The sequence below is a fragment of the Barbus barbus genome, assembly GCF_936440315.1.
Source record: "Barbus barbus genome assembly, chromosome: 40".
Taxonomy (NCBI): Eukaryota; Metazoa; Chordata; class Actinopteri; order Cypriniformes; family Cyprinidae; genus Barbus; species Barbus barbus.
The window spans coordinates 7,297,057-7,320,777 of record NC_136718.1 but is presented as its reverse complement, the minus strand read 5'-3'; the positions used below and the strand labels follow the sequence as shown (position 1 = coordinate 7,320,777).

Below are 23,721 nucleotides of genomic sequence, written 5' to 3'. Positions count from 1 at the left end.
AAAGGATGACGAATACGCAAACCCCACCAGAAAAAACGCATACGAAAATGTCAGACTTCAGATTTGTGCAAGGACCTTTAATGATTTAATGCAATATGTTATTATAAATATATTAAAATCTAAGTTAATTAAAATGTTAATAATAATTCATAATCAAATTAAATATTTTCTTTACTCTTTTTCTTTATTTAGTTGAAGACCATATGGTCTTGAACGGAATTAATTTACCTTTATAGACACTCCCATTATCTGTTAAAATATCAATAATATATTTAAATCTAAATTTAAAAAGAAAAAACAATGAAAAATTTAATGGTAAATGTATTAACTTGCAATTTGCAAAAGTCAACAAAACGTCTGAATGGTAGTTTTAAATATTATTAGTTCTATATATTTTATATTAACTTTACAATTAAATATTAGAGCTAATATAACTATAGTTATATATTATGTTTGTTAAAATGTTATTAAATAGGTGGCCTGGAATATTGTGTTTGACAATGGGGAGCCTTCTAGACAACAGAAACACTTTGTCTACAATGAGTTTACAAGTAAAACAATTCTTCATAACCAGAACCACTGTGATGAAATGATGCTTTAAATTGTGACTATACTGTGCTGCCTATTGCTAGATATTACAAGAAGTCTTCTGAACAGATCTTACCTCCTCCAGCTGACTGTGAACGTGCTGCACTATAAGATCAATGGCCACCATGTTGCCGCCACCTACAGGAAATAAAGAACAGGAATTCTAAGTAAGCTTTACAAATTCAGACTAGCACTACTGCTACAGTATCCAATGCGTGCACTGTGACATTTCTGTACAACTGACAAAAAGTGCAGTGCAAAACCCATAATGCAATGCGCTTGATATCTGTCAAAGCAAACTGACCACGTGGCACCACGATATCTGCCAGTCTCATGGTGGGCTCGATGTACTGTTCAAAAGCTGGCTTCACAAACTTGTTGTACTGTTTGAGCACTCCCTCGATGTCCCGGCCGCGCTCTATGATGTCCCTCCTGAGCCTCCGTACCAGCCGGATGTCAGAATCCGTGTCCACAAAGATCTTCATATCTAGCAACTGAAACACAGGTCATTGAGGTCACCGAGGTGGAGAAAAACAAGAAATAACCAGATTATGAAATATTTTATGATATTTACCTTCAGCAGCTCTTTATCTGCAAATGACATGATGCCCTCAAATATAATGACGCTGGCCCCATACACCGTTTTCTGCAAGCAGATAAACATTCATTAAAAATAGCAGCAAAGTTTAGTTTTTAGCAAAATAGTTATAGCTCTTTGTATAATTATTTTGTGTTTCTTGTATAGAAAGTAAACTTTAAAAGATGTTTTAGAAATGCTCAGATTATATTATGTAACATTACAGTTAATTAAAATGCTAATGCAGCTTTTATTAGCTTCTGTTAGTTTAAGACTTAGAGGTTAGCAATTTTTTGTTTGCATGTTAATACAAAGGTGTAAACAAAATATTTCAGCTTTTTTTTTTAAGCAAGCATTTTAATTTATATTTTTTTAGTTATGATTTAATTATTTGAAATTATTTTCAGTTGACATTTTTGTGATTAATTTTAATTTTTAATATTAATTTTAATTATGATTATTACTATTTATTTTTTTATAGTTTTATTTGTACAATTTTAATGGATTTTTAAACTATTTAAATGTGTAAATTATGAATTAATGTAATTGAATATTTATATGATTTATTTTAAAAACAATATTTCAAGTGTTACATTTTATGATTTAAATATATTTTTTAATTATTTAAGACTTAATTTTATTAATTGTTATATTTACAATTATATATATTTTACAAATAATTATTTATTTAAATATTTACAATTTAATTATTTAATTAATTAATAGATTTTTCATAAACTCACAACCAAATTCAGGAATTTAACAAAAAGTCGACTTATAAATGTAGCTAGCCACTACAAGGTATCTTTACCGTAGTGGTGATATTTTTAAATCATAAACCAGCTTCCACAACACTGATAATTTACATAGACATGGCACTTTAAGCAAATCAGAGCAGAAAAATGAGGAACATCAAACCCACAAATTAGGTTAATCTGAAATGTGTTTACACACGACCTGCTCTCCACGCTCTGTGTGTTTCCACTCACCCATTCTTTCTGCCGTCCGTGTGTGGTGAAGTCATACACCGGGATCTTCACGCTCTTGCCCAGCTTGAGTTTGCGGAGAGTGTGCACCAGCAGGCCGAAATCAAAGGCATCTGGATGGTCAAAGTTGTAATCGTTACTAGCAGCCAGCAGCTGCTGTTCGGCCGTCAGAACCTGCAGGAAAGACGTCACAGAAGAGGCACCAAGGTTACACCTCTGACTTCAGCTCAAATATCTGCCAGTGGTGTGGCCTTCTGGTCAGAGATCAAGGCTGCTAACTGAAAGGTTGTAGGTTCAAAACAGACAAGGGCTGATCCATGAACTCACTGTCCTTGAGCAAGACACAAAACACCAGGTTCCTCCAGATAATTGCCATTGCAAATCATGTATTTAATAAATGTTACAAGCCACGAGTGTTTGTGCAGTGGTTTTAGCACAGGTACGGTGTGCTGTTAGACATGATGCAAAGGGGTAAACAATGGAAAAAAAGGAGAAAAATCACTGTAACACACAGCCATACTTCAATATAAATGACAGCAAAAGCAATCTGATGATACATGGGGGAAAAAAATATTATTATTATTATTGCTGCAGAATCAGCTCATCATCTACCATGCGACGATAAAATACATTTATAAATGTACAAACATTTCTATTTCAAATAAAGGCTTCTGTTCTGAACTTCCTATTAATTAAAGAGTCCTGAAAAAACAAAAACAAAATCACGATTTATGCAAAAATACGAAGCAGCACAACTGATTTCAATATTAACAGCAATAAGAAATGTTTATTAAGCAGTAAATCAGCAAATTTGAATGATTTGTGAAGACGAGTAAAATTTCATATTTTAAAATATATCCAAAAAGCAAGCAATTATTTAACATTTTAATAATATTTGACAATACTACAGTTTTTACTGTATTTTTGATAAATGTAGCATAAAATCATAAACGGTAAGCATAAAAGACAAAATATAAAAAAAATACATCAATTAAAATATTAATAAATAAACTCAAAGTTTTAGGACAACTTTGATGACAAGTTTTGATCCGCTTCAAATGTTGACTAGTGTACATTTCCATGATTTTTAAAAATGGAACAATTTAAAACAAATAAAAAAAACTATTTTGTAGAGACAGAGGCTAGATAATATTGGAGTCAAAAAACGTTGTAAGAATTTATATAATCGTATGGTTTTCCACAATTTCAAAAAATATAATTTATACAAAATTTAAAAATATCATAAAAAAATAGACATTAGGTTGTTTTATAAACAACAATATTAAATACATTAATTCCAGGGTGAACTGTCTGTATGAGCTGCATTTTCAAGTAATATTCTTCAGACAAGAGAACGTCTTGAAACACCCTCCAATCTTCATGGAAGGTTGTTTCCATGAAACAATTTTTTGTTTTTGCCACCCTGCATGCAGACACTGAGCAAATGAAGTGTGTGGTATTATTACCCCCCTTCCTCTCGTCAGGCACATGGCTAAGGTCAGCTGAACTAAATTTAGGAGGAACATTAACACACAGGTACATGTAGACAAACACACACACACACACACACACACACAGGCCATTTACTGCTTTAGCTATGCGATTCTGCCTGTTCCTCCTCATATAAATATGATTTCTCTTCAGATATACAACAGCTGATAAACTAGTCTAGAATAGCGGCTCTGATCCACCTGACAGTGCTGTTCCTCTGCAGACTCAACAGTGTCATTCACATTCCTCACATGACAGCACAGCTCACTCAAACATCATAAAGACATAACAGCTCGTGTTTTAATGCTGCAGGCCACAATAAAGACGCTTGCGTTTTTCAGCACACCTCGCTGTGCTGTAAAGTCACTAGCTGCCTCAAGGATTTAACGGATTATATAACTCAAAGCACACTAATGGCTCGTGTCCGCTCTCTCTCTCTCTTTATGAGAACAGCTATATAAAATATTTCGTATCTCTGGATAGAGCTTTTATATTCTCACATCTAGATGATGGTTAACAATGTCCACAGATTTTCACAAAATTCAAAAAGATGACACTTTACAAGTCAAGTTTTTAGACACACTTGTCTGAAATTATGCTTAGCCTTTCAAAGAAAAACTCAATGTAAGAGTTTTGATTCAAGTCAATTAAACCAGTCAATATTTTATATTCCCAAACACATTTCTTAAGTATGTCATCTTTTTTCTTAAGATTGTTCTACAGAGAAAACCTAAGAATTTGACGTTCTGGACAGAAAAATCATTGTAATTAACCTAGAGAGATCATAAAAATCATTGTAATTAAGTTAGAATTTAGAGAGAGTTACCTCCAATTTGTCTTAAAATCCCCAAAGCTATTTAATTTATTGGGTCGTTTCAAATATTTATCATTACAACATGACACTAACTACAAACACATATAATCAGGCCTAAAACTAACATTTTGCCACATCTGCCAATGTTCGTGTCTAGAGAAAATTTACTGGCCATAAATATTTTTATTGGCCATGAAACTGTATGTGCATTACTTTATTAAAACAGGCAAACTATTTGGGGAAATGCATCCAATTTTTATGACCATTGTTAATATTATTTTTCTTTCTTTAATTCAATAAAAATATATTATAATACTTTGAACTGTAAAGTATTTTATAATTTGTATAATAATAATTAAACCTTGAAAACATTTAAATAATTAAAAAATATTTTTTTTCCTTAATTTTCAACCATAGCACTTTTATTTTGGTGAAAAACTGCAGGGACACTTCTCTTTAAAAAGGTTTCTTTCTTTTCTGACATCAGATTTATAAACCATTCTCACATTTTAAATTCACTTTAAAGGGGTCATATGATGTCGCTAAAAAGAACATTATTTTGTGTTTACGTGGTTCGAAGTTCAAAAAAAGACATTATTTTCAACATACTGTGAATTAGTTGCTTCTCTATGCTCCGCCTGTCTGAAACACGCCGATTTTTCAAAGCTCATCGTTCTGAGAAACGAGATGTGCTCTGATTGGCCAGCTATCCAGTGCGTTGTGATTGGCCGAATACCTCAAGCGAGAGACGGAAATGTCATGCCCCCTTACCATGCTGAGATGCCGTGACGAGACTGAAACAATAAAACCCATTATAAACGAGGCATTTGTTGCTTTCAGTGAGGACATAATTACTGATTATAATGACTTAAATGGTCTTTTTTACGTGTTGCGCCGCGGAAACATATGTCTGCATTTGTGATCTTAGAAACGCCAAACAAGCACTGCTCTACACTGCTCAAAACTCGTGTTTGAATCGTCAGTAGCAAATGTTTTAAATATCGAAACATACTTACAGGCTGTGAGTCAGAAGCAGCAGACAGTCCTTGCGATGTTGGAATTGCCCCCCTTTATAGTGTTCACATCACAGCCATTCATAGTGTTCACATTGTAGGCTTCTCTCCCAGGTTCAGGAAATAGTCCTCCGTAAAATGCGCAGCACACACTCTAATATCTGTGTTGTACTGTTCTGGAACAGTGTTGTAAATATAACTTAACCACTGGTTTCTAGTCGCTTCCTCTTTTGGAAGTCCAAACAAAGTACTTTCGCTCTCACAACGAGAAACAGCGTCTCCACGACATGGCGGCGGTAACAATACTACAGTGAGAATAAAAGTTACGCCTTCTTTCATTGCGTGTACGTTTGGGCGGTGTTATGCAAATCTTCCCACACCGTGACGTAGACGTGGGGGCGTGTTTAAATGAGCCATTTTAGGAGGGCGTGGTTGAGTCTTAACTTTTGTAAAGAATATCTCTTTGGGTTTGAGACTTTAATCTTTGCAACTTTACAGATCTTATATATGCACAAACAGCTTGTAACACTTCAAAGAGAAAGGAGAACTTGAAATCGCATCATATGACCTCTTTAAGAGACTCAAACTCACAGTACTTGTGTGGAGCTGCATTTACCGTGAACACTGAAAACACTTATAAGCAGCTCACTTGAAAAGATCACAGCGTTTCACTCTGAAACACGAAGCGCAGCAGATATAATTTATATATTTCAATGCAGACTTCGTGGTTTGATAATTGTGTCAAACCATATTGCATTTGCAGGCATTATTAGAATTAATAGAAAAAGGTTACCGACCTACAGGCTAGTAACACCATTTCATATACTTACTTTTATTTTTTTGTAGATACTTTTATTTTAATAGACAGTGAGAAGGTAATGAAGTTAAAGATCTCTCAACCTTTTAGCCAGAGAACAAAGCAGCACCCTACATTCCAATTCTGTAACAACCAATATTTTTTGGTCCGCTCAGTAAATATGAGACCGTACATAGACAGGACACTAGGGGTGTGAATCAACACTGGTCTCACGATTCAATTCGATTACGATTATGTCAACGATTCGATTCGATATCACGATGCATCACGATTATATCACATTTGTGCATTTTTATTAAATTATATAAGCAGGCTACTTTGAAAAATAATTATGTTAATGAATTAATTGATTAATATATTAATTAACAATTAATTATTGTTAAGAATTAAAAGTAAATATCGCTTCAAAACATACAAGCAAATATAAAGTAATAAAGGGGGGAAAAGACAATTACAAGTGTTAAACAAAAAGCACTTTCAGTATCTGGGAGTGCTTTAACTATGGAAAGTTTACAGATAATCATAGTTATGGGTTTTTCTTTTTTCCTCAGCCTTATTGCCATTTGATTATTAGGCCTACTGATGAGATAATGGACACTGACAGTGCTTACATCAATTTCGTATCATAAAAGTAGATGCAAGTGCAGCCGTGATCTTCAGGACAAACAAACACAAAGCGCACGCGAAAGTCTGTCAATATGTGAGTTTCGTGTATCTATTACATACTGCATTCCAAACAGCAGAAATTAAAGCATATCTAAAGTAAAAGACTAAAATAACAGTGAGTGGAAGCACTGTCAAGCAATGCGCACGTGTATCAGAGCGCATATTCTGTGCAATGAAGCCCACCACGTTTGTCTCTAGCGCACACACGGGAGAAAGGCAAGCTCAGATTTTAAAATAGAGAGTGCATTTTAATTACTCGCGTGACAAGCGCGTATGCGAATGACGTCATAGGCTATAATCGATTATGGTCTATTACACAAAATTCTTGAATTATTTTTTGGTTGTATGCTGGTCTGTTATGGACATCGCCTTTATGTTTACACACCCCTAAACAAGACGCCAAACAAAACTAACTGTGATTGGTTGCTTTACATGTCGGTCAGATGGCCTCTTGGACGGCCATTGACCAATAATAGCTGTGATGGAGCCCAGACCTTCTGCTGTTAGTCTGAAGGTCTGGTTATGCGAGACTACATTCACATCGCTCAATCTTGAGATAGACTTTTTTTAACCATTTAGAATACACAGAATAAGATGCTCCTCAGAAAGTATTTGGGAACTTCTTAAGAATTGTCAAGACTTGCACATACAGTAGGAACATTCTTATGGAGTACTTTAAATTGATCTTAAGAAATGCAGCCACTGGAACCTAACAAACCACTGTGTTTTGGGCCAAATTCGGGTCAGTTTTTCAAGTACTGCATAAACTTCAAGTTTGCCAAGGAATTATTATTACAGAAGAAAATATGCATCTATTTCATTGTCTTAAAGGTTCTGTCAGCCATTATGGTCATTTCTGCTTTCTTCAATACCGTAAGTGTTATCTCCAAGACCCTGCCCACAAAAGACATGACAGCAAACACAAAGATGCAAAATCAATCACAGCCAGAGAATGTTTCTGATTGGTCAAAAAAGCATGCCACTCCACTTTACACAGAGCTTAGGGCTGTCACAGAAATGGGTGTGATTTCCCAGAACACCCAATTCCCTGATATCTGCCGAAGGGACGTTTAATGTATGAGTGATTTACAATGAGACGACCCGCTACCTTGTAGAAGGAATCCATTGACAGAAGAACCACCCAAGGAACATCCAAGGCCTCAATAATTTTACGAGCAACTGTTGTTTTGCCTGAAGCACTGCCTCCACAAAGCCCTGTGGGTACAAAGAGACCAGTATTGACACGTGATGGTTGACAATGATTGTGATGGCGTACGAGTTAGCATTGATTTTTCCTCCCCGGAGCACTTTAATATACTGACCGATAACAAAAGCTTCTTTGGACTGGGTGCCGTGCTCATTGTACCACGGTGGGCGTCCAGCGGTGTAGATGGTCCTCTTACTGGTCCGCAGCAGCGGAGGCTGTGATTTGCACTGGCTGGTGGTTCGTTTTCGTGGCGACAGGCTGGTGTTGACGGATGGGAGGAGCCTGTCCAGAGAGCCTTCCCCACCGCCACTATTAAAAAGAGGAAATACGATACAGTGAACGAGACAAGTCACATCCTGCTTTTTTCTGTGTCAACTCTGACTTCCTGCACACAAACTGTTTCCAGTTGACTTGGCGACCATCATGTCAATGCCTCCATGCATCTATACCTTTATGTAGTTAACAGGCAGTGCAGCTTCATCTATTTCAATGAGGAAACACTGAAAAAAAGATCTGATAAGAGTGGCATCATAAGTTTTGTAGTGTGGTGTAACCTCTGGCATAAACAACAGCTGCCACATATTACACTGAACTTAGCAAATATGTCACCAGTAAATGTGGCACATCATGATCAATAAAACAGAGATAACTGAAATATCAGTATTGTCATGCCAGTTATAAATTGTTTATGACAATTCAGCTTGAGCAAAGCAGCTAACCTCATTTTGTTCAACTGGTTTTAGATCTAAACAAGTGTTTGATCTCTTGTTATTAATAAAGACAAACATAAGTATAGCCAGTGGCAGCATAGTGTGATTAAAGATAACCCACAGGCCCCGAGGTTTGTTTTCGTGTGTGAAGTACAGTTGATCATATCTGATGTTCTCTATGTGTTGATCAATGTTTGTATGCAAATATAAGCCTATATTAAATCTGTTCATTATATAAATCGATCGGGTCTCTTCGGAAAACGTAGATTTCAATGAAGGGACAAAATCTCTCAAGTTGCATTATTTAAAATATCTTCATTTGTGTTTCAAAGAGGAATTGAAGTCTTATGGGTTTCGAACAGCATTATGGGGAGTAAGTGATTACAGATTGTTCATTTTTGGGTGAACTATCCTTTTAATTCAATTAAAAATAAACCAACATCAGTGGTATCATATCATAATTGAAAATTATTCAATTCTTGGGACCAAATTTGGACACAAAGGTGCTAGCAAGAAAGCTGGATAACAACTACTGCTTAAAGCCCAATATTACATTATTACATTAATACCAAACATAATGCCCACACAGTAATCAAATAATAATACAGTATGCACAAAGGTGCTAGCAAGAAAGCTGGATAACAATGATTACTAATATGCATAAGCAAACTACAGTATGACAATGGTGCATTTGTTTGTTGGATGTTTCCGAGTGCTGGAATGCATTGGTTTCTAAGAGCATTTCTGGAATGATTGATGAGTCACGAATCAATGAAAGAGATTCAAGGTAAAATTGGTGGACGCCTACGAGAGACTTTCTGCAGTGTGCGTCAAACCTTAGGAGCTTACTAAATCTCATAAGCAGCAAGAATCTGAAATTTTTAAAAGAAAAATACTTACTAAAGCAGGCGAGAAAGCCAAATGTCCACAGAAGATGTGTGCTTGTACTTGTCCATTAAGAAGAAGAAATAAAACAGCCTACTCTTAACTAATCATCTAAATGTTTAAAAAGCCAGTCAGATCAAGCGGTGCATGACTGTGTAATACCTAAACATGTTTGCATACCATGGTTAACCCAAAATGCCTAGACCTTGGACCTGTGCAACTGGTAAAACTACAATAAAGCAATTTTTAAAGACGTATTGACCGCCTTTGAGTTTCTGTTTGTGTGAATAGGGATCACCTTGGCTTTCTAGTTTATCTGCCCTGCGATAACAGATAAGATGGCAAACGGTGGACCCTGCCCTCGCATTTTCAGAGCAAAACAAACCACCGTAAACTTTAGTTCGTAAGAGTCTCTCTTAAAGGAACAGTTCACCAAAATGACAGTCTGTCTTCATTTCCTGTATGCCTTTCTTTCTTCTGTAGAAAACAAAAGGAGAAATTACAGTAGAATATCCAAGCTGCACTAGACAATTAAATATAAAGAAAGTGCACTGTAAAGAAAGCACAACTTTCAAGGATTTTCAGTAAATAATGTAACTGTAGTCTGTTCCTCACAAAGAGCTATTGAATGACTTTGAGACTATATACCGCACAAGCCATTTGGACTCGTTTTATCAGAGTTTCTAAAAGTTTTATAAAGGTAGATTTAAGACTGGCTAGACTGAAGTCAGTGAAAATGTTCTTTGCTCTCTTTCTGTACAATGAAAGTGTTGTAATTAGTAACTTACAATGTTTTATTAAATTCTCGTTAATTACAAAGTCATACATATTAAATACAATTTTATGGCATGACACCCATATTTGTTACTTAAGTAAAAAGACGGGCTTGTATGCGTAGTTAATAGATTACACTATTAGGCTACTTTGCCCATCATTAATTATAGATCAACTATCATGATCTATAAAGGTGTCCATTGGTGAGCAAGTGATGGAATGTTTCTCCAAATCTGCTCCCATGAAGAAACAAACTCATCGAAATCTTGAATGGTTTGAGAGGAAGTACATTTTCAGAAAAATTTAATTTTGGTTGAACCATTCCTTTAACTTCATAGGCAGATTTTCACTTTTATCCGTGGGGGGGCACCCACTGGCAGACGAGCCACGAGCACTTTTTTTATATGTCCTACATTTCATATATTTATGTAACATACCCATTCTACATTAAAAAATACATTTAGAATGAACAATGACTGCTGTACAAAGAGTAAAAAAAAAAAAACATGCCTAATGCAAAAAAGCAGTTTCTTTTCCGAATTGCGTAGATGACTACTATCTTTCTTTCACTATTTCTTCTGATAGTTTTTCAGTCAAATTTTTCCTTATGTGCAATAAGGAAAGATCTGAGAATCTGTCCTGTGCCATTGAAGATCAGAGTCAGATTCTCCTCATAACAGAGAAATTTAATTCTGAAACCAACGGGAAAGCGTGAGTGCAAGTAACTGCAGTAACATTAGTCTGAAAAAGTTTGGATAGTTCTCCTTAATCTTTAAGTTTCTTGGCAATGCGATCACACATTTCACAAGATCCATTTCAGCTGTCACAAGCTTGTGTACATGCTCAATCTGAATACTGTATCAAATTGCCTGTCCAATTCAGCCAGCAGTGACAGTAAAACAAAAAAGACGAATATTGATTATTCAGTTAACTTGCTAAAGCTGGAAAATAACGAAAAGAGAGTCCTCTCATGTATTGTGACAAGTTGAGAATCATGATTCGATTAAAGGTGGGGTAAGAGATTTCTGGAAGCCAGTGTTGATATTTGAAAATCACCAAAACAAACACGCCCCTACCCCAAAAGTGTCTCGCCCCTATTTTGATAGCTCCGCCCCACACATATGTAGCCTATGCAACCCAGGCAAGGATTAGTTCTGTGAAACAAAGCAAAACCAATGTTACACCGTGTCTACACTGGACGCGAGCGGCGCGACAAAATACTATAGAAGTCATAATCAGTGATGCTGTCTACACTGGATCTCTGACAGAAAACTGCTGCCGCGTTCCATTTATGACATGCTGACAAATTTCAAATGATTTTCAACTGTCGCTTTCAGTGTAGGCAGACTGTTGCGGTGCGCTGCGTCCGGTGTAGATACGGTGTTACTCGCCTATCGAGAAGAACCAAAGCAACCTCGGCCTCTGATCGCAGACCTTCCGCTCCTTGAGTTCTCTCCAGGGCTGGATAGCTGATCCTATAATTTACACGGGTCCTACTTCTTGCCTTATCGTTCCGCAGACATTTTTCACTTTTGTTTTTTATTCGCCATCTCTATCTTTCTGTCGCTCGGCTCGGCTGTTCACTGAACGCTCTCTCCTCCACAGAACGCTCTCTCCTCCACATCATGAGTAGACACACCTCTTACTGCTTATTGGCTACAAGTTTGTTGTGGTACTCGGCCCGACTCAGTTTTCTAAAACGTTTTTGAATAATGACATCCTTAAATATAACGAAAATTAATTTGAGCCCAAAATGTACTTATTCTATCCATTAAAATAATAAGATAATATAAATAAAATGAGAAAATATGAATTCTTTCATTTTTACATTTTATTCATAGCTCAGACAAAATCATGATTGGTTCTTGTGTCCCCCTAAACTCTGCCTATGTTTAATTTCTTCAACTGGTTAAAATCAACAACACTGCATGTATGCTATGTAAAAATTGGATTAGAGTATGAATTTCACATTGGTCAGTATTTGCATGCTTCCATTCAGATTTCTGTATTTGCTATGTATTCGCTAACACTGAATATTCCAAGATGTCATTTTTCTTGTTCAGCATTTACACCCCTGAAACAATAACTAGACAATGGTTGAAAATGATCAGATTTTTTTTATTCTTGTTCTCTTACAGCTGTGCTCTTTTGCACGTTAATCTGTTTGAGAGATTTGTTTACTTTTTGTAGCCGTTTTATTGTTTTACTGTATTTCAATGTTCAAGGTTCTTTCTGTCATTTGAAAAAAGTTATTCAAATTTGAATAAGTTTTCCCTCATCTTTTCAACCTGATATTATAAAGTAATTCAATCCTGTAACAATGCCATATTGCAAATAAACTTTCAACAATTACCAGTAATTTATTTGTTCACATTTTGAACAGAACAGAGCAGTGTGAACATTATTCAAAACATCTCCTTTCATGTTTTACAGAAGAACATATGATTCTGGAACAATGTGAGGATAAATGCAATTTTTTTTTGTTTACTTGGGTGAACTGTCACTTTAAAAAAAAAAAACCTCAACGACAAAACATTAGCAACTTCTGGTTCGCATCATGAGTTCACACTCAAGGATGATATGAGAATATACCATTGTGCAGATCGCTTAATATTTTCCATCAAACATTTTAAAATACCAGAAATCAAATCGAAACCTGAGTTGAGGTTTTCTGCAAATACATGAATCTGATGCAAATCAGCTCGCAAAAACACAGTAAGCAGAGTCCTGCCAGCAACAGCTGAATTTACCATACAACTGCAACTCAAGAGCGTCCAACACACCTGAGGATGGACACAAAGATGCTCTGAAAATGACTTCAAGTTCCCAGGCTTACCTTCCATCTGCCCTAAGAGCCCAGCAGCCTGAGATCCTGGCTCCTGAGTACGCTGGGAGTGTGTTCATGACGGGCGCGCAGAGACACAGACAGATGAAAGATCAGCGCTGGGACACACACAAACACAGACGCTCAGAGCGCCTGCCCTCTGGCAAGCCGAGGAGAGCCACAGAACAGGAAGAAACGAAAGTGAAGCAGAGGGGAGGAAAACAAAACTGTGCTTTCCACGTCGGTTTGGTTTTGTTTTCTACGTCGCAAGCGTTTAGTGGGCTGGGACCATTCAAGACTATTCAAGACAGATTATGTTTGGCGGGTGGTATTAATAGCAGCAGGTTGGAAACATGCAGAGCACACGCCCCCCCCTCCGCTGGCCTCTTATGGGGCAGCTCAGAGTGAGAGGAACGCTTTTGAATTGTGTTCTTAGGCGCGGAACATAAACAAATCAGGCTGCTCTGTGAAGCAGAGAGCGCTGGACGTGACAGCAGGTGTCGTGTCATGAGGTCTGTGCCTTCTCTTCATTACACCCTAGGGCTCTGCGATCACCTTATCAACAAGCCCGTCCTGTGGGGCATATCTCCACCTGCCCCCCTCGCGGGACACCCCTCACAAACATCATGATGAAACTCAGTATCCCAGCCAGTACTGAATGTAATGCTACAGCGCGTGCACATCCATAAATATATATAAACCTGTGTGTTCTGAGTGTATTAATATCCTATAGTCGCAAACTAAAAAAAAAAAAGTCCCAGTAATTAGATGCTTTACTATTATAGTAATGATTTAATCCAGCAAAAAAAGATGAGAACAGTAATATAGTTATACACACAAACTGCCACAAAAAAGTATAACAATGTTATATATTTTAATGATTTATATTAACACTTTTATTCAGCGAGGATGCATTATGCTGATTACAAATAACAGTAAGACATTATGCTTTTTTTTTTATCTTTCTATTCATCAAAGAATCCTGAAAATAAAATGTATCAACGTTTGAAAATAAAATATTCTAATAATTTAATGTTACAAAATATACATACTTTTTTATAAATCTATTTATATTTATTAAGATCCATAAATATCAGAATCAGAATGAGCTTTATTGGCCAAGCATGTTTACACATACAAGGAATTTGTTGTAGTTACAGAAGCTCTACAGTGCAACAGAAAGACAGCGACAGGACAGGACACAGATAATAAAAGAATAACAACAATTACCCAAAAGGCAATGTACAAAGCAGCAAGAACACAATATATAATATAAATAACTATGTATGTATAGGCCAAGTATGTGCAAATTAGAAATGAGAAAATAAAGATAAAATAAGTGAGTGTGGTGAATGGATAGTGTATTATAGTTGTGTGTTCCACGTTTATTGTTGAGTGTTCATGAGATGGATTGCCTGAGGGAAGAAACTGTTTCTGTGTCTGGTCGTTCTGGTGCACAGAGCTCTGTAGCGTCAACCAGACGGTAACAGTTCAAAGAGGGATTGTGCTGGATGTGAGGGGTCCAGAGTGATTTTACCAGCCCTTTTGCTCACTCTGGATAGGTACAGTTCTTGGAGAGTGGGGAGGGTTGTACCAATGATTCGCTCAGCAGTCCAGACTACTCTCTGTAGTCTTCTGAGGTCAGAGTTGGTAGCTGAGCTGAACCAGACAGTTATTGAAGTGCAGAGGATGGATTCAATGATGGCGGAGTAGAACTGTTTCAGTAAGTCCTGTGGCAGGTTGAACTTCCTCAGCTGGCGAAGGAAGTACAACCTCTGCTGGGCCTTCCTGACAATGGAGTCTATGTGAATCTCCCACTTCAGGTCCTGAGAGATGGTGGTGCCCAGGAATCTGAATGACTCCACTGCAGTCACAGTGCTGTTCATGATGGTGAGTGGGGGGAGAGCAGGGGGGTTTCTCCTGAAGTCCACAATCATCTCCACACTCAGCCCTGAGGAGCTCCAGTGCTGATGGTTCGAGTGCTGGATGTGAATTTACCAAGCTTTACTAGCTGCTGTCTGTCTGTCAGGAAGCTGTTGATCCACTGGCAGACGGAGGTGGGGACGGAGAGCTGGGTTAGTTTATTCTGAAGGGTTTCCGTGGTGGTGGTGTTAAAAGCGGAGCTGAAGTCCACAAACAGGATCCTCACATAAGTCCCTGGTCTGTCCAGATGCTGCAGGATGAAGTGCAGTCCCATCAAAACTTCTTTGATCTTTCAAAACGACAAAAGTCATTTAAGTCGTCTGCCAGGTGTTGATTCTCCACAGTATTGGGGGATGGTGTCTTGTAACTGGTGATATCCTTCATTCCTATCCACACTGAAGAAGGATCACTGGAAGAGATTTTTTTTCCTGAGCTTGTCAGGATAATTCCTCTTTGCCACTCTGATCTCCTTTTCCAGTGTGTATTTGGCCTGTTTGTACAAGACTTTATCCCCTTTTCTGTAAGCATCTTCTTTGGCCTGACGGAGCTGTCTGAGTTTGGCAGTGAACCATGGTTTGTCATTGTTGTAGATTAGATGAGTCCTGTTAGGAATGCACATGTCCTCACAGAAACTGATATAAGATGTTACAGTCTCTGTGAGCTCGTCCAGATCAATGGCAGCGGCTTCAAAAGCAGACCAATCAGTGAGGTCGAGACAGGCTTGTAAATCCCGATCTGTTACATTAGTCCATCTTTTAACAGATCTTAATACAGGTTTTCCAGACTTAAGTTTCTGCCTGTAGGTCGGAATAAGATGAACCAAACAGTGATCAGAGAGTCTTAAAGCTGCTTGTGGAACCGAGTGATATGCGTCCTTTATTGTTGTGTAACAGTGATCCAGTATATTACTGTCTCTGGTGGGACATGGGATGTGCTGTCTGTATTTTGGCAGTTCGCGGGAGAGATTTGCTTTATTAAAGTCCCTGAGAATGATTAAAACAGAGTCCGGGTGTTGTTGTTCATTCTCTGTGATCAGATCAGCGAGTTTCTGTAAAGCTGTGCTCACGTGCGCTTGCGGTGGAATGTAGACACTCACGAGAATGAACGAGCAGAACTCCCGCGGTGAGTAGAACGGCTTGCAGTTAATGAATAAATATATAGGGGTATATACAGTGCTGCTTGAATGTTTGTGAACTCTTTAGAATTTTCTATATTTCTGCATTAATATGACCCAAAACAATCAGATTTTCATATAAATCCTTAAAGTAGACAAAGAGAACCCAATCAAACAAGTGAGAGAAAAATATTTTCCTTGTCATTTATTTATTGAGAAAAATGATCCAGTGTTACATACACTCACCTAAAGGATTATTAGGAACACCTGTTCAATTTCTCATTAATGCAATTATCTAATCAACCAATCACATGGCAGTTGCTTCAATGCATTTAGGGGTGTGGTCCTGGTCAAGACAATCTCCTGAACTCCAAACTGAATGTCAGAATGGGAAAGAAAGGTGATTTAAGCTATTTTGAGCGTGGCATGGTTGTTGGTGCCAGACGGGCCGGTCTGAGTATTTCACAATCTGCTCAGTTACTGGGATTTTCACGCACAACCATTTCTAGGGTTTACAAAGAATGGTGTGAAAAGGGAAAAACATCCAGTATGCGGCAGTCCTGTGGGCGAAAATGCCTTGATGATGCTAGAGGTCAGAGGAGAATGGGCCGACTGATTCAAGCTGATAGAAGAGCAACTTTGAGTGAAATAACCACTCGTTACAACCGAGGTATGCAGCAAAGCATTTGTGAAGCCACAACACGCACAACCTTGAGGCGGATGGGCTACAACAGCAGAAGACCCCACCGGGTACCACTCATCTCCACTACAAATAGGAAAAAGAGGCTACAATTTGCACGAGCTCACCAAAATTGGACGGTTGAAGACTGGAAAAATGTTGCCTGGTCAGATGAGTCTCGATTTCTGTTGAGACATTCAGATGGTAGAGTCAGAATTTGGCGTAAACCGAATGAGAACATGGATCCATCCTGCCTTGTTACAACTGTGCAGGCTGGTGTTGGTGGTGTAATGGTGTGGGGGATGTTTTCTTCTTACACTTTAGGCACCTTAGTGCCAATTGGGCATCGTTTAAATGCCACGGCCTACCTGAGCATTGTTTCTGACCATGTCCATCCCTTTATGACCACCATGTACCCATCCTCTGATGGCTACTTCCAGCAGGATAATGCACCATGTCACAAAGCTCGAATCATTTCAAATTGGTTTCTTGAACATGACAATGAGTTCACTGTACTAAAATGGCCCCCACAGTCACCAGATCTCAACCCAATAGAGCATCTTTGGGATGTGGTGGAACGGGAGCTTCGTGCCCTGGATGTGCATCCCACAAATCTCCATCAACTGCAAGATGCTATCCTATCAATATGGGCCAACATTTCTAAAGAATGCTTTCAGCACCTTGTTGAATCAATGCCACGTAGAATTAAGGCAGTTCTGAAGGCGAAAGGGGGTCAAACACAGTATTAGTATGGTGTTCCTAATAATCCTTTAGGTGAGTGTATGTGCGTTGCAAAAGTATGTGAATCGTTGCATTCAGTATCTGGTGTGAGCCCCTTTTGCTGCAGCAACTGATTCCTTAGTGCAGAACCACTTAAACTCTGTGATGCTGGTGGGTTTCCTCCTATGAACTGCTTGCTTAGGTCCTTCCACAACATTTTAATTGGATTAAGTTCTGGACTTTGACTCAGCCGTTCCAAAACATTAACTTTGTTCTTCTTTAACCATTCTTTGGTAGAGTGACTTGTGTTCTTGGGGTTGTTGTCTTGCTGCATGACCCACGTTCTCTTGAAACTCTGTTCTTAAACAGATGTCCTGACGTTTTCCTTTAGAATTTGCTGGTATAATTCAGAATTCATTGTTCCATCAATGATGGCAGGCTGTCCTGACCAAGATGCAGCAAAACAGGCCCAAACCATGATACTACCACCACCATGTTTCACAGATGGGATAAGATTCTTCAGCTGGAATGCAGTGTGTTCTTTTCTCTGAACATAACTTCTCATTTAAACCAATAAGTTCTATTTTGGTTTCATCCATCCATTAAACCTTTCTCCAATAGTCCTCTGGCTTGTCCACATGATCTTTAGCAAGCAATTTTCTTTTTTCTTCTTGCAACTCTGCCATTACCATTAGCCAATGTGAGAAAGGCCTTTAGTTGCTTAGAAGTTACTCTGGGAAGTTTTGCAACCTCGCAGACTATTACACGTTCTGCTTTGGAGTGATCTTTGTTGGTCGACCACTTCTCGGGAAGGTAACAGTGGTCTTGAATCTGTCTGACTGTGGATTTGTGGAGTCCAAACTCTTTAGAGATTGTTTTGTAACCTTTTCTGGCCTGATGAGCAACATCAACTCTTTTTCCGAGGTCCTCAGTAATCTCCTTTGTTCGTGACATGATTCACTTCCACAAACATGATCAGACTTTGATAGATCCCTGTTCTTTGAATAAAACCGGTCACGTACTGACATTGATAGTCATTGCACTGACTGAAAACACCTCTGCACAGATGGACTCTAATTTCACCTTTAAATTAACTGCTAATCCAAGAGATTCTCATACTTTTGCAACGCACATATGTAACTGGATCATTTTTTCTCAATAAATAAATGACAAAGAAAATGTTTTTCTCTTACTTGTTTGATTCGGTTCTATTTGTCTACTTTCATGACTTGTGCGAAAATCTGATTACGTTTTGGGTCATAATTATACAGAAATATAGAAAATTCTAAAGGGTTCACAAACTTTCAAGCAGCACTGTATATGCATACATGCAGAATATTATTTAAAAGTTTGGGGTCAGTAAAACTCGTTCACCAAAGCTGTATTTATTTGATCAAAAACAGTAATATTTTTAACAATTAAAAAAAAAACATGTAAAATGTAATTTATTCCTGTGATGCAAAGCTGAATTTTCAGCATCATGACCCTTCAGAAATCACTGTAATATGCTGATTTGCTGCTCAAGAAACATCTCTCATTATTATCGATGTTAAAATTTTTGTGGAAGCTAATACCTTTATTCCAGAATTTTGGGATGAATAGAAAGTTCAAAATATCAGCATTTATTTGAAACCGAAATCTCTCATCATAAATTAAAAATAAAAGTATTAATTTCTTTAAAATCATCATGCTGACCCCAAACCTTTGAATATACAGTAAGCTATATATAGTAACCTAAAAGAAGCATATTCAAAAACCAGAAGAGCTGATCCATAATCATGCATGTAATGGTGCATCTACTGTAGGCTGTGTGTGCGCGAGATATGATTCTGTGCGTGACAATAACCTCTTTTAATCTACTACTAGATTTCGCTCCAAAAGGTCAAGACGTCCTCTTTCCACTTCAATCCTACACATGCCAGTTTACACCCATGGAGAACATTCCCACCAGCAGCTGTGTGTGTGTAAATATACAGTAACATGAGCTCAGCTCGTAAAGGGTTGAATGAGCGCGCCCCCTGGCGGCGGACTGCGGCGCTGTGACTCAAAGCAAACACGAGGACAGACAGAGAACAAGCTTCATAAATATACAAACTATAATAGTTACAGTGCATAGCATACACTATTAGTTAAGAATTAGTTGAGAAACGGTCCACAGATATAACGGTGCTGATGGGATTAACGTACATATATAGCTTTGCAAATATGAGTCACTACTGAACATCGCACCACGTGCTTCTCCCACAGTAAGCAGAAACACACATTTACCCACAGTAGGTTTTAAAGAGAAGACATCTGAAACATATTTAACGACCAGATTTTGTGGAGACGCACGGAAAACATTGATAGACTAAAACTGCGTGTCATAATTTCATAATCACATGTTTATTGTCGAAACGAGTGTCCACACTTCTTGTTATTCTAGGAGGCGTATAAATAGTATCAGACGTGTATAATTAACTTGTGTTGTGAAGTCTTAGAAACACGCGAGATGCCGCAGTGACTCCAGCACGTGCGCGACAGGTCAACCTTTAAATGTTACCTATGTAACTTATACACACATATTAAGAAAACAGGAGTCTTAATAGCTTTGAGGTTAGGCAGTAAAGAGCTTAAACGTACCTTGTGCACCGCATAGACGATTTATCTCCGCACTCCATCGCTGAGACCCTTCCGTCTCCACACACGGCAGACATTGTTGACAATCAGCTGTTGCGACTTTAGGCTCAACTAATGCTGCTGGGATATGTAGTTCCATATTTCATAGGGTCGTGCGTGTCTTCAGCCAAAAAGAACTACAAGTCCCAGAATGTAAACTGTAAAGTATATTTGTATATTATCTTTTATATTTGTATATTTTATATTTGCCTCATGGTAGCGTTTGCTGTACTGAATTGCTAAAAATAGTGTCACATTGGCAAGACATCTGCTGAAAGTTAAGTAAAATATTATAATGCTGTCAAACGATTAATCGCATTCAAAATAAAAGTTTTTGTTTACATAATATATGTATGTGTACTGTATATATTATGTATATATAAATACAAACACATGCATATATATATTTAAGAAAAATATGTTATTTTTATATATTAAATATACTTATATAATATAAATGTATATACATGTAAATTAAAATACATGCATGTGTTTGTATTTATATATACATAATAAATAAACACAGTACACATACATATATTATGTAAACAAAAACTTTTATTTTGGATGCGATTAATCGCGATTGATCGTTTGACAGCACTAATATACATTAATACTATACATTTTATTTATGTATCTACCTTTTTTTTAGCAAGAATGCATTGAATTGATCAAAATGACAGGAAAGGCATTTATTAATTAGGTCAAATATATACACATACTGAAGATCCTTAATAGTTGCCATCTAAACTCAAATGTCATAATGTGTTTTAATATTATATAGTAATTTAATTGATCATAATGACACATAATAATAAAGAGCATGTGAACAAATCTATTACTAAAATCCACAAAAAGAGACAACAACATTATACACACATGAACTGTCACAAATCCTAAAAAAAACTATATATGCAGTATACACTACTGTTAAAAAGTTTGGGGTCAGCCAGATTTGTTGATTGATTGAAGGAAATAAATCCTTTTATTCAGCAAGGATGCATTAAATTGATCAAAAGTGATAGTAAAAATATAATGTTACTGTATATATATATATATATCCTATTGATTTTGGGGTGACATTTGACAACAAATTTATCCAAACACAAGAAAACAAACAAATCAGTCAGTCAAATCTTTGTCAACATTTTATTAATTATTTGAGGGGTATTAATGCACAGTTAATACACCAGGGGAAAAAGAGAGAGAAGAATAGTTTAGATTCAGAACTCTTGCCAGCCTAGGTAAAAACTTTAAAGGAATAAAAGATCATTTTGTCCATTATAAGTATTAATAGATTTAACAGTTCCTAGAGCCTCTGAATAAAATCTACATTTTTTGGATCATCCTTTTGTACCTCAAACCAGAGCCGTCAGGACGGCCCTGCTCGGACTCATTTCTAATGAATTGTATTTGTAAACTTCTTTGAGCACGTTCTCCATCAGAACTCTGATGGGACAAACTATCTTCGTAAATCCTCATTTCACACAAAAGTTGAAGTAATGAAAAGAATGACTTTTAAAAACTGGTAGGGGGCTCCACTTTCTACAGACCCCCTTAGTACAAAATTCCACAGCACACAATCAAATTCACCAAAATCTCTACCGACACTCCATATTCAAGCCTATTTCATGGGATTACAAGTGCACTAAATACAGAAATACACACCTACACGCATTCATGCTCGCACACACACGCTCACACACACACTGCGTATAGCGTTTTGGACAAAAGGATATTTTCAACATGTACTTTGACCTGTATAGAAAAGCGCAAGATCATATTCAAATAGTTTAAAGCAACTATGCCACAAAGAAAGAAGCAAAGAAGCAAAAGAAAGCGAATACAGTTCGCACCAAGCTTTGGAAATCATATGTAACGTTGCAGTAGCGCTTTCGACTGCAAGCTATTGCTGTAATTTCGAAATAAATCTGTTGCAGTGTCATGATCGTACAACATCTGCATATGTGTACGCCACATAATCTAGGAAGACGGGTAATTGAAGCCACACACAATATTCCTAGAAGAAACTACACGCCACCTTTCTTGTCATGAGATGGCAAACCGACAACTAAACTTCCACTGAGAAAGATACATTCTACTGGGCCAAACTCTCTGTCTAAGGTTTCATTACAGTATAAAACACAACATAGTCAGAAATGTCATGGAGCAACACTGAGCTCCTATCTCAGATTTAACCTGGCAACATGTATGATACTTGCGTTGCTTCTTCTTCTACTCTTGTTCACTTAATAGTTTGTGAATCTTTGAAGGGTGACTCTCATAAACCTGTGAAGAACATGTTAATGTTGCATTTTACTGCAAAATCAAATGACAGTGTAAAAAATGTAATGTAGTAAATTTTGATTTGTATTTAGTTACTTATTTTTTAAGAATTACTTATTAATTTACTATACTATACATTTTGGGGAGGATCTGGAGGATGAAAAATGATGTTGCATTATAAATAAATAAATATTTTGCTTAAAGAAAATGATGCTTATGCATCTAGACATTTAGCATAATCCAATACATTTAAAAATGTTTGAAATTTACATTACATACACTGTAAAAAAAAAAAAAGTTGTTTCAACTTAAAATAATTTGTTACCCCGCTGACTTGTCAACTTGAAATTTTAAGTTACTCAATGGTAATTTAAGGGACAACTGGAATATTTTAGTTGACTAAACTAAAAATTTGAAGTCAGCAGGGTAACAAATTATTTTAAATTGAAACAACATTTTTTTTGCAGTGTAGTAAATTAACAAATAATTATTAAAAATAAATAATTGATAATTAACCTTTTTTTAATTACTGCATTATTTGACTGAATCACAATTATTTATTATAAAAAAAACATCTAGTCATTTAAAAACTGTTAATTTTTATTTTTATAGTTATATATTAATTTACTATATATATTTTATATATATATATATATATATATATATATATATATATATATATATATATACAGGATGAAGTATGATCCAAAAACATGTAAAGATTGTATTTTACTCCAAAGGAAATAATATTTTGCTTTTAGACAATTGCTGACAACATTTTTTACTTTTAATATATATATATATATATATATATATATATATATATACACTCACCTAAAGGATTGTTAGGAACACCTGTTCAATTTCTCATTAATGCAATTATCTAATCAACCAATCACATGGCAGTTGCTTCAATGCATTTAGGGGTGTGGTCCTGGTCAAGACAATCTCCTGAACTCCAAACTGAATGTCAGAATGGGAAAGAAAGG

General features: G+C 36.7%; 1 protein-coding gene across 5 annotated transcripts in view; it reads right to left on the bottom strand.

The window, feature by feature from the left end:
- LOC306859464 (uridine-cytidine kinase-like 1) overlaps positions 1-20,516 on the bottom strand; it is a 33,652-nt gene extending 13,136 nt beyond the window's left edge. For 3 of the 5 annotated variants that reach the window (XR_013783306.1, XM_079400495.1, XM_079400494.1), the window contains exons 1-7: positions 20,411-20,516; positions 8,275-8,468; positions 8,061-8,167; positions 2,155-2,325; positions 1,163-1,234; positions 893-1,082; positions 665-726 (exon numbers count right to left, since the gene is read on the bottom strand). Coding sequence is in view for 4 of the 5 variants with exons in the window: in XM_079400495.1 (XP_079256621.1) it covers positions 665-726; positions 893-1,082; positions 1,163-1,234; positions 2,155-2,325; positions 8,061-8,167; positions 8,275-8,468; positions 20,411-20,484 (870 nt within the window). In the remaining variant the exon portion in view is untranslated. Of the gene's footprint in view, positions 1-664; positions 727-892; positions 1,083-1,162; positions 1,235-2,154; positions 2,326-8,060; positions 8,168-8,274; positions 8,469-13,364; positions 13,637-20,410 lie in introns of those variants that run through there. The other 2 variants (XM_079400497.1, XM_079400496.1) reach the window with 1 other exon arrangement.
- Between the last annotated feature and the right edge of the window lie 3,205 nt (positions 20,517-23,721).